General features: G+C 36.9%; 1 protein-coding gene across 1 annotated transcript; it reads right to left on the reverse strand.

Moving 5' to 3' along the window:
- Nucleotides 1–3,834: 3,834 nt before the first annotated feature.
- On the reverse strand, nucleotides 3,835–11,686 carry slc6a4b (solute carrier family 6 member 4b). The gene is made up of 13 exons (XM_069709585.1): nucleotides 11,467–11,686; nucleotides 10,416–10,550; nucleotides 9,992–10,211; nucleotides 9,710–9,848; nucleotides 9,438–9,572; nucleotides 8,005–8,108; nucleotides 6,936–7,063; nucleotides 6,674–6,786; nucleotides 6,096–6,227; nucleotides 5,782–5,881; nucleotides 5,539–5,639; nucleotides 4,800–4,967; nucleotides 3,835–4,686 (listed from the first exon to the last, which is right to left on the reverse strand). Exons 1-13 carry the CDS (start codon nucleotides 11,666–11,668, stop codon nucleotides 4,606–4,608), a joined length of 1,758 nt encoding a protein of 585 aa, XP_069565686.1. The 5' UTR covers nucleotides 11,669–11,686; the 3' UTR covers nucleotides 3,835–4,605.
- Between the last annotated feature and the right edge of the window lie 901 nt (nucleotides 11,687–12,587).

Consider the following 12,587-nt stretch of genomic DNA (forward strand, 5'->3'; position numbering starts at 1 on the left):
AAACACATTATTACAGCTTGTGGGATGAGACGCCGCATCATAGCGGTGTAGGAGGCTGGAGGATGATGATGATGGTGGTGGTGGTGATGATGATGATGATGAGAGTCGGAGGTTTCTTCTTCCGCTGTAGGATCTGGGTCCTAAAGCCGTTGTATTATCGTGAAGAAATTAGTTGATTCATTGTTTTGTCTTTTGACAGGGCAACGATTTTGATAATTGATTGATTGATATTTTCATAAACACTTTCACCTTTTATATTTTACAGCTCGATCATTTTCTGGAAACAACCACATTGTTTATCAACGTTGATGCGTATTCTCGCTTGTCAAGCTTCCCTACTGCCTATCTTGATAGTAAATAGGCCTATTTACTGTAAAAGGATATTGGCTCTGTAATTAATTTGTTACTTCCAAGAAACTTCTCAAGAAATTAGGAAATTATTCTAAACCTGGCAAATAATATATTACCCATTCTTATAAGCAAATGTGTCATAAATCTATTGGTTGTGACGCTCAAGTGTAAACATTTAGGGGTTTATTTAATCCACTATAATAGTGAATTGTTCTGTAGAAGTAATTTGGACTGTTTGTAAAAACAAGCAAAGGCCTCAACTTGTGGCCAGTTACAGCATCTTTCACTGTTTTCAGACATTTTATGAATGGATCCGATAATGAACTAGTTCATCCAGAAAAGAAAAAACGCATGATGGTAAATCACTTCATGAAATAGTTTCAGATCTATCAGTCACAAAACTTGCTTGTGAGCATAGGCTAATTGCGGTTGTAGGGCTGCTGCTCAGTTATTTTAATTATAAATTAATCTATTAATTATTTTACTGAATAATTGATCAACAGATTATGGTCTATATGATTTCACAGCATCCAGAGCCCAAAGGGGCATTCCCAATTTTATTTGTAGAAAACCCAAAGATATTTGGATTTAAGAAAAAGACAAAATATTCACACTTGGGAAGCATGAACCAATAAATATATTTCATGTATTTGCTTGAAAAATGACTTCCATATATAATTGGATTTTCAAAAAAAATTCTGATTAATTTTCTGTCGATTGACTTGTTGATCAATCATCTCAGTGTAGCTGACTGAGCAAACTGCAGGACCTTTTTGCAGCATTGACTGCAGCAGGACACTAAACACTTCAGGCGTTTTCAGGTGGTTTGACTCTGGAAATACAAAGAGTAAACTATAAAATCTCCTCTCTTACTGGTAACCATCAAACAAGTGTGCGGCCTCCTTCACATTTCCCATTTCTGAAATGTCAAAGAGCAATGAAAAATAGATAGAAAGGTCAAGGTCCTTGGGGTTACATCCTTATATAATTACATCGCGTGACTGATGTATATGGCCTTTATCTTCATCCTCTATAGAAGCATGCACACCATTACAAACTCTTTGTTGATTACATGGCAGAGGAGCTTAATGAGCGTTAGGAAATGTCACTCACAGAGGCCTGAAATTAAAACTGGAGGCTTCCTGAGTAAATTCATTACAAAAAGAAAGCATTTCCTTACAGCATGAAAGCAGAGACACTATTTTAATTGATGATATGAAGGCACTCACACTGAATCAACAGTTTTATATGTAAGAAAGGATGGACATTTGATAGGGTTAATAAGCTAATAAGAAAATGCAATCTGCTAAATTCTGAACTTACTATGAGCGTGATCCAGTGGCTATTGTCATTTTTATCTATTTCCACTGATTAATCATTGCATTTGAACATCGCCTCAACAGCCGATAGAAAGAACTGTTCACGTCATTACATCCTGTCACACAAATAACTGGTGTTCTTTATCCATAAGAAAAGTATACTGAACACCAAGGTTTTTATTAACACAAGAGTAACTGAAATATTCAGCGATTGTCCAACAATTAAGTCTCATTGTACCAACCAGTTCAGTTATGTTGTCTTGCATGCCTTAAAATCTGGGCTATTCAAGTGAAAACATCCTCTGGGATGAAATCAGAGGTTAATAAACTGGAATACTGTTGAAGTGAGTATTTACAAAACTAACTGATACCCTATATTACAAATATACAGAATACATCTAGTCAAATTTGGTGTGTCAACAGGAGGACAATAAATGGACAGGTGAAAGACTATCCAGTGATTTATCTCTATATTTAGTAGATGGAGTGGCAGAAAACTTGCAGAAGACTTACAGAATATGTATCCTCCACCTTTTTATATGGAGCTTCTTCTCATGGGATTTTGTTTTCTTCCAGTGTTTATGCACATTTTGTGAGTCTTTAAGTCTCCAACTTGCCCATAGGTGTGTATTTGAACAGAGACAGGCGATTTGTGTAATCTTCTCTATAAAGACATCTGTCATTTTTTTATCTCAATACACCCAAAAATATTAAAGGAAGAGATACCATAGTGTTTAAAGTAGAGTAAAATCTCTAACAGTTAACTGATAACATTTTTAGTCCTCATACAGCCCTTTAGATTAGCAAGCAAAAACTACAACTGTTTGCAAATGGAGGCCTAAATGTGAGTATGTCGTTGTGATAGAGAATGCCTAAAATGTGTAAACAAACAAACTAAACTGTACACAACCTGCAATTCCTCTTTTCTTTTACCCAACACTGTACCATATTTTGTCAGAGTTAATGGCATCCACAGCAGCCATTTCCCCCCCTAATGTACCGTTTGTTAAGCTGCTCATATCAAGAGGAGAAACCACCTATTTAACAGTTTCTCTTTTATGTGTCTCCTGTGCTTGCCTGTTCTCTACTTCAATAGCAGTCACTGATACAAAAGGGCTTTGATCTGCACGTCCATCAAGCAGCAGTGAGGAATCATATGTTCCCGAACCAGTTTCTATCCTCGTATATGTTCATACCTGTCATCCTTGAAGTGATGGGGCCCGGCTTGAATATAAATCTGTTGAATAAGTAAAGATCTGAAGGGCACTGTTGGTAGGAATCATGTGAGTGCAGCTGTGTGAGGGTTTGGGGAGCATTTGAAGGCTTTAGCTGCTCTACTCCCTTGTATGTTGATGGCTACTGGATGTTGCAAATTAGATTGTTAATTAGAATATCTAATAGAGGTGAACAGCAACAGCCAACAGCCATCACAAAGACACGAAGATCACCATATGGAGATTTGCAAGAACAAATCTCTCAATGTAATCTCCCACACATTTACAATTCAGGAAAAAACACAATACCTGTTTTGATAAAATTAGTCGAAATTAATTGCCAAAAATTCTGTGCGATGATTTGTATTTTTGTTTATATTAATGTTTAACCTCCAGGAATAAAACAAAGCATAGAGACGAAATATGTAATTTACACTATAATTATTTTACACACATCTTCCTACACAAACCCGGACATAAATCACAAAACAATCATCACCTTGCTCATCACATTAGTCTCTGAATGATGTAAGTAAAGTATAAAGTATTTCAGATAAGTTATAACCTGTGACTAAAACATAGTATACTGTGTATCTGCAAAAACATTTGAACAGTCTTCAATTAGAGAGTGAGAACATTGTCTGGAGAGGCACAATATCAATAAATATCAACATGACCTTTACAATTTTTCTACATACAGTGTAATATTTATTCAGATTAAGGCAAAACAGGCTGTCTGGAGTTAAATGAAGCCATCAGATGCGGACCAAAATTTCCTTTTAAATATAAAAAAAAAACTAAGGTGGTACACACAGTCGCTAGTAGCCTTGTATTCAGGTGCAAAGCAGACACTTTATTTGTTACTATTACAATTGCTATTTGTTATACTTATATATATATATATACTTATAATAATTAGAATTAGAAGATTATAAATTTGGACATGGTCTTTGGCTGTGTGCCTCACTTGCCACCGTTACAAACACTTGCAGGGAAAACCAGAACAATTTTAGCAGATATATCCAGCTTCCACGTGAAATCCTATATAAGCACTGTTACATCTACTGTATGAATATATAATACAGCATCGACTTAAAGAGAGAAGGGACTGTAAAAACTGATTTAGATTTGCTCCCATTTAATGTCAAACTACATGCAAAAGTGGTTAAAAACTTTGATCCCCTCATTGCTGCGCAAGTACAACACTGGTGCCTCCATTGTGAGTACAGGCGAGCATGCAGCGCATCCAGCAAACTTTCACAAAATACAGAAAATATCGAACTCAAGAGGAAATGTTCCCATGCAACAGAAATTATGTGCTCAATGTTACAGTTAGAAATAAATTTTTTAAATTGTCCTTGGCATCATGTTCTTGTAAGATAAATATAGACAGACCATTGAATTTACCACTGACTCCTACAACCACAAGAATCCAACACCTTAAAATGGCAGTATGTGAAAGCTACAAACTATCTTGGTGATGCGGTTAGATCTGAATCACACAGACATCACATATACAGCAAAGATATGAGTATTGCTATCTCAGTTCGTCTTAGAATTACAAATTTAGCAGCATTGAACTTTTTACAGAGTGTACATACAGTATGCAGTGAAAGTTGACGTGTTCAATATCATAAATAGGTAAACAGTCATGATGTCGGGTCACAAATAACTTATTTTTGGAATCTACAAGCAGACAAAGGTGTGGTTTTTTTTTCTCTCTATGGTACAGTTGCCATATTGAGGTTGTCAGCGTGGATGTCTGGTATGGTCCTCTCCGGTCTCAGACACACTGCCAACCTCTGTTGAAACAGAGACATTCAAAGGAAGAGCAGAGGTTAGTTTAAAAGAAACTGTGCGAGAAATGTTTTCAGCATTTTATGCACTGCTTTCCCCCCTCTCTTTATACACTGACCTGTTTCAGAGATCCAGGAGTCCACACCAGCTTGTAGACCATGTAGATGGGGATCCACATGAAGGATGAGAGGCTGATAAAGTACCCCACCATGATACTCCAGTCTGGGTACTTATAATCAAACAGTGTGAGGTGTGGTGCTTTCAGCAGGGAGCTCACTATGATATACTGCGAAGAGGTGGGAGACATTTCCATATTCAGCACTTTCATATAGGCTATGTTAATATAGCTTTTATACTCTTACATCAGAAACAATATTGGGAAAGGGTAATATACCTGTCACAATTCCACATTATAAAAGAAATATATAAAGAAAAGTCATAATAGTGTAATAATGCAAAATGTCAACAGGGAGAACACTGCAGAGAGATGGATGCAAATAAGAGGTAAGGATATTAAACAGTATGTAGAGGGAGACTGACATTTGCCCAAGTGTTTAACAATATACCTGGTGTCCAAAAAGCTTTAAGGAAGATATTTCACATACATGAGAGTTTAATCTAGAGAGGGGGTGAAGCTGTGAGGACTGCTCAGCCTTCAAAGGCAATTTGTCTAGCTTTCACTTTTTTTTTTAAAAGGACTACATGTTAAAGTAATTTTGGTGTGTGAAATTGAATAAAATATCTTCATGTTTTTTGTGTAATCTAAACACAGCACGTTAGTACTGTAAACGTTTAACTTAATTTGTTGGGTGTTTACTGTAAATACAACTCAGAATATTTTTGTCTTTGTGTCTTACCGCCAGAAATGCTGGACTGATGGCAACCCAGCACACTTTCCAAAACAACCCTGGTGATTTTCCTAGCATGGCCTGAACATCACTGCTAAATCTTTTGATACCTGAAAGCAGCAAAAATAACATGAAAGATATACAGTATTTATTTTTGTATGCTCACAATATATCTGATCCTGAGGGCTGTCGGTGTATTAATAAAAGAAAAACAACAAGAGTCATTCAACAACAATCTCTTTTTTTTTTTACCATAGAACCAGGAAACTGCAATGGCCTCAAGGAAACCCACTGCAATAATGGAGCATCCTACTCCAAACTCCTCCAGCAGCTTCACCACATAGGCACCACCCTGCCGATAACATTTTACACTGACTTATAACATCATCAGTCATCACTCATTTCCCCCATTGAAGCAACAGACAGCAGTTATCAGTTATTTAATCCACTACAATGTATCCAGAATTACCTAAACCTTAAATGTGCTTGAAGATAATCGTTTGAACTAATGAACAAAAGTACCCCACTATTGTTCTCATAGGTAATTTAAAATGTGAAAAACTTACATTTGTAAGGGTGCTTAGAGAGCCCAAAAAACAGACAACCACCAAGCCCAGAACAAAAAGTTCACGTCTGTGTGAGAAATGATCAGGGTACTCATCCAGCACAGCAGTGATGATCGCCTCCAGCCCACCAAACTGAAATACACAGAGACGTTAATGTTAGAAAATCCCCTGAGTTAAATCATTTAACATGGACATGATTTTGTATACTTGTATGTAGGGAAAAATTCACATTTCAGTAAAACTAACATTAACTAACTAACTAACTAACATGTTTAAAATTAATGGAAAAAATAGAATACATTTTTTTTGTACAAATTAAAACTGAAATGCAATAAATAAAAGGCTACTGTTTTTGTTAGGAGGATTACATTTAGTCATGACAGACCAAGTAATGTTAAATTCTAAGTAACATAATCTGATATATAATTTAAACTCCTATAGTTAATGGTATCAAAATTAAAAGTATTAATCACAGAAAACCAGCAACATGTCACTGCATAATTTTGTATTTGCTGTAATACATAAAGTGACCTTGTCACCATCATGTACTTAAAGCATCCAGATGTCACAGTTCGTACCGTACTGTCCAGTCCCAGCGTAATCATCATCACAAAAAAGATGATTGCAAAAAAGGTTGAGCCCATCATATTTGCAATGGCTTCTGGGTACGTGATGAAAAGTAAACTTGGTCCTGAAAAGCATGATAGCAACAAATATAAAGAAAACAGGGTAAGTGGTTGATTAGATTTTTCTAATTATGAAATGCTATTATTATAATTATAGTGGTTTTAATAAATAATGTTAATTTTCTTTGGTATTTTAATTTTTTTATTTGCTGACCTTTATCCCTGGCTACATCCTCAACCCCGACCTTCCTCATCTCTGCCATGTAGCCCAGCACCGTGAAGATGACGAACCCCGACACCAAGCTGGTCAGACAGTTTACCAAACTGGTCACTATGGCGTCACTGTTGAGGAAGAAAAATAAATGCTGTTCAAGGACATGCAGCATAACAATTGTGATTCATATATCTGATACTGATAAGAGTCTTTTTTAAACATTTTGAATTGTTTAATTACTATCAGAGAAACTGTACTATTCCAGTTTATTTCTGTCTGCAGTGGAAGTCAGTCATTGACCTTTTTGACCTTAGTTTAATGGGATCCACTCCTCTCAGCTCTGTTATATTTCTAAAACACTTCCTGGCTAGCAACCACACACACATATACAGTGTAGACATATTAATCAATCATGCAATCAATCATATCTCATCAAACACTTACCAATGTATGTAATGCAATTATCAAGTGTCCATCTGCTTAATGTAGTTTAAACAACTATACTTATGAATTGGTTCTCTGAAAGAACTTTCAACTTGATCAGATGTTCCTGTTAGATATTTCCTTTTTCTATTAAGAAATACAGTCATGTGGAAAGACACATTTTTGAAATGTGTTAGGAATATGTTTGATGGGTGTCAAACAAACAAACTGTCTAATGCAGCATCCAGTTTCATTCACCATCTGTGTGTTTACAGTTTCACCACATGCTGCTTTGCTAAACACATCAGCCACACACATTATTAGTTATACTGAGAATGTACCGTTTACAGTAATGTCTCCTGCGTGTAGCTTAGCATTAATATCCACCTTGTACAATATTCATTGCTTATGTCTCTAATATAATTGTCTTACATTGAAGTCCTTAATTTCCATAGTTTACTGTGCACTAAAGTCCAAAAACTCAAGCCTTAAATTCAGGAGGAGCTGTGTTTTCATATCATACAGAGTGCATGTCGTGTGCAAACGTTTCTGTCTGTACTTATCAAGCTGTGTTGAAAGCACAGACCTTGAGTTACATAAATCGGTGTATTGTATGTCAGTGGACATTGAGAGGGAATGTTCTTACCGATAGCAGTTATTTGTGAAAGGGTTGTAGCTGGACAGAGCCAGGAGGACGCCAAACCCTGGGCCCAGAGAGAAGAATATCTGAGCAGCAGCGTCCACCCACACCTACAGAACATACACACAGAAAGTGTCACTACACCATCTGTCACTCCAGCTGTAGATGTTCAGGGATACTATAGGCTGTTAAGAGTGTTCAAGAGCATACAAACATACAGCATGTCTTGCACAGAGCTAATCAGTTTCTTCCAGGCCTTTCAATGATTTGATATCATCAAATTATCATGTTCTTATTTTTCTCATTTGTGTTCTGATCTCTCAGTATCATTTTGTCAAGCAGAGAGCCAGTTGTATAGAAATCTGGCTGCCGCACAGCTGTACGCAGGGAGATCTGAAGAGGAGCTCGCATTCGGCATTAAAAAGAAGAGGACAGTGTTGGATATCGGTGAGTGAGACAGAAAGGGAAGCCTTTGTTAATGGTCAGAAAATCTAAACCAATTATGCATCTTATTATCCTGCTCTGTGGCTTATTTATGCATCTCATTTAGTCTCATCTATATTCCCTTCCAACCAAAGCACTCACACATGTTGCAGCAAACAACAGCAGCGAGCCAGGGAGGAAGATGAGGACATTTCATACAACTGTACATCTAAAAGAAATATAGGCAGATTCATAGGGACAAATGGGTGGAATTAAATTAATATACTGTATATATTCTAGAAAGATCCAGACACGTTATTTCCTTTCAGGAATATACAGACAGTTAAATACACATCAGAATTACTTCTAACTGTGGGTTAAGCGAAATCTTTGTCATTTTTGTCATTTTCTCTGGTCTTCCTTAGTGTTAAGGTGTGTTTGGAAAGTTATACACAATCAAACAGAGCACATCATTTAACTTTTATTTTGTATTTAATGTAATTTTGTACTTCTGGGGCCAAAGAAAGATGAGTGTCTGTTAATTATGCTAAAATGGATTGCTTTGAATTTGATACTGTAAAATGTGACTGCATCAAATGTGCCCACATCTGTCAGAATAGATAAAAAAAATAGTATATCAAATTCAGCATATGGGAAACAAAAACTATGCTTTTTAAAAAAAAATGTATTTAGTTGTGTCAGTTGTTTTGCGTATTTAAGCTTTCTTTATGACCATTTTCTCTCTTTCTATTCTTTTCTTTTTTGTTCTTTTCTCTCTTTTCTCTTCTTTTCATAAGGTCAGTTTACACATAAGGTGAGGCTTCAGGTGATTGAAAAAGGATTCTTTAATCACACTAGTACGCTCAAACTGATGATAACGGTCATATATGTAACGAGTATAACATGTGATTGCTGGGAATAAACATTTGAGGCATGATGATGCTTTTCTTGTTGGACAGGAGCGAGTTGTGTCCTTTTGTGACACATCGTTGATCGACCAACTTTGAACCACTCACACTGGTCTCCAGTAGTTTATCCCACTGGGGTTTTAGATAAAACACCACACCTCTCCACGCTCCTGGCAGAGTGGCGCCTCGAATTAGCAGGATGAAAAGCACAATGTAGGGCAAGGTGGCGGTGACCCACACTACCTGGTATGGAGGAAAGAGATAAATCAGAAAGAGAAGAGCAATGAGTGGACTAGAGATCAAAGATATGTGATTAAGTAAACATAACACATAATAATCCACTATATTGTTATAGTAGTTGAGCAGATGCAATGTTTTACTTTCCCTGAAGTCTTCACTCCCTTCCAGAGGCTGAAATATACTATGGTGAAAATGAGAAAAAGGCAGAGCATCAACTGCCAGCGAACACCCCCAACGTCTCTCAGCCCTGATGCCTTGTGGATCTCAAGAACATTTCTCCTGTTAAAATAAAACACATAAATAATCAGGCTTTCCACAGACAAAAGAGCATTTCTCAAATAAAATCACTAGCTGACGATGCAGTATTACTGTAAAGCTATTTATATATCTGGTTTCTGTTACTCACACTTACATGCACTTACGTGTAAAATTCCTCTGCTGGAGACCTGGAGGAGTTCGTCCAGGTGACATTGTCCATACCAAAATAGTTGGTGCAGTCGGGGGTATTCCACACATTGTCGCAGTTTGTCCAAGGCAAGATGGTGGAGAAAGAGGAGTAGAAGTAGAAGAGGGCCCAGGCGATAATGGTGTTGTAGTAGAAGGACACGTACAGTGCGATGATACATATGGCATATCCTATACCTGAAACAGAACAGAAGGATGTGAAAAGATTAAGCCACCCATGAAGTGTCACTATAAGGATTTCTATATACTTTACATTGATCAGATAACCATTGGACAAGACAGAAATGGAAGACTAAAATACGTATAACCCTATCATCTATTGAGATTTCCCAAGGTAAACTGATTCTATCTGCTGTTGAGAAGCTCAGTGCGAGGCTTTACCTTTGAAAATAGGACAGATGTGTTTCCAGATGGATATGGCCCCGGTTCTGTGGTACTGTCCCAGTGCCAGCTCCATGTAAAACAGTGGCACTCCACCAAAGATGGCCATCAAAATGTAGGGAATAAGGAAAGCACCTGCACAGAGATACATGAGGGGTCATGAAGGGGTTTTCATGAAAGCATGACTGTTTGTGCAACTGTCTGATTGGAAAATGACAAACTAAAGTAATTTCAAAAAACTCAAAAATTAACTTAAGACAGGTTCAATGTCAATTGAAATGGTGGCTCATATTGTATTTCAGCTCAAAGGGGGATTTACAAGAATTTAAATCTAAAGTGAAACTGATTCACTTCACCTCAAAATTTTTTTTAATCAAATCTTTATACAACTGTTAACTCCCTTCATAATCTTCTTTATGTTTTCCTCAGGAGTTTTCAGTTCTGATAATATATTTTGTAGTAGCCTTTTGTTTCTTTTAAACCTTGTTAATACCTTTTTTATGCCTTATGCAGAGCAATTGAATCGGCTTTTATGATGAAAGGAGTTTCTGAAATAAACTTCCCCTGCCTCACAGTCCGATTGGATGCTGTAATGTAACTACCGTCAGTTGCTGATGTAAAAGTATTGGGTAAAAAACAACCAATTCTCAACTAAACACACAATAACTTAACCAACCTGTGCAGAAAATATAACTATGAATTTTCATTAAAAAAAAAAAAAAAAAATTATCCGACATACAAACGCCTGCTCTGATATACATGTGTCAAGTTCTTGAGATGTTAAAAATATTACATTGATTGCAGAAAAAAGATAGATGCTAATATGTCATATGAAAACTTTTTAGTCAACATTTTAGTGATGCGCTTCAGCACCATGGACAGTTTATGGTGCGAGATGCGCAGCTTCAGCCTGTTTTCAGAATCACTTAAAGGCATTTCGAGCAGAAATGCTGAGATTTAATTGATTTGAAGTTTTTACCATGTGGCTCCACACACAATATTTCAAGTTGCAAAAATTTGGACTCCAGTTAAAAATCTCGGGACCACTTACCGCCACCGTTTTGATAACATACGTATGGAAATCTCCAAACATTCCCGAGGTCCACCGCAAAGCCAATGACAGACAAAAGAAAATCCATCTTTTTGCTCCATTTGTCCCTGGAGTCCGTCTGAGTGATGACCGGCACCGGGACGGCATTGTTGGCGCTGTAGCCGGGGTTTGGGGAGCCGTGGTGGGTCAGACTACCGGCCATGACCGCTGAGTCCTGTCGGGGCACCGGACTGTGAAAAGTCAGTCAGAGGAAATGCTCCACAGAGAGGAGGATGTTTCCCCTGTAATGATGACAGGGCCGGGTGGGAGGAGTTGGTGGGGCTGCAGCGCACACTTGGGGATACCTGTTAGTGGTGAGTTCTTTTTTTTTTTTTTTTTTTTTTACTGACAGCAGCCTTTAACACTGTTTCAACTGAAAAGTTCAAGCTGATCTATAGGTTCTAAATCGATTGTCTTAAAGCTGATCAATAACATGGATTTCTTTATTGAAGCCTACCTTTGTAGTTTTTGGTGCAAATTGAGCTTGTTCGAACTTCACAGTGAGTTAACCAGCAGCTAGCAGTCATGGGACTGCAGCGTGTCTTACAGTCATACTTTTTTCACTTATTCAAAATATTTCAGGCAAAATACTGTGTTTCATTCACATAGAAGCAACAGGTCATCCAGTAAATGCTGATGTTAACCCGTTCAATCCCAAATTTTTACTTGAAATTTGAGGAAAAGGCATTTTACCCCTTAGAGCTCCTTAACACAAACTTTATACACATTTTGATTTTATGTTGGTTAAGTTAGGGAAATATACATTTTTATACTGAGCTAGCATAGTGATAAATTTCCACCTCTTGTTTGAACAATATATATGCAGGAGTATCTCAAAATATGTCAGTAGCATTTAAAGAAAATCTGTATAAGATATCAGTTCTATCCATTAACCAAGGAGTTTTATTTGGGCTTCTTATTTATTTTTTTTTTTAGATTTGAGGAACATATCTTCTGCAGAGGTGCAAGAAATAAACTGATCATTTTAGTTTTCACACTTTGGTCCCATGACCTTTGTACATTTCACTCAAGGCAATCTGTTTTTTATTTTTTTTCATTAAAAGTTAAAATTGTTTCTCAAA

Source organism: Brachyistius frenatus, unplaced genomic scaffold, assembly GCF_029030835.1.
Source record: "Brachyistius frenatus isolate BFR_SWC_R1_liver_20210118 unplaced genomic scaffold, ASM2903083v1 Contig_83, whole genome shotgun sequence".
Taxonomy (NCBI): domain Eukaryota; kingdom Metazoa; phylum Chordata; class Actinopteri; family Embiotocidae; genus Brachyistius; species Brachyistius frenatus.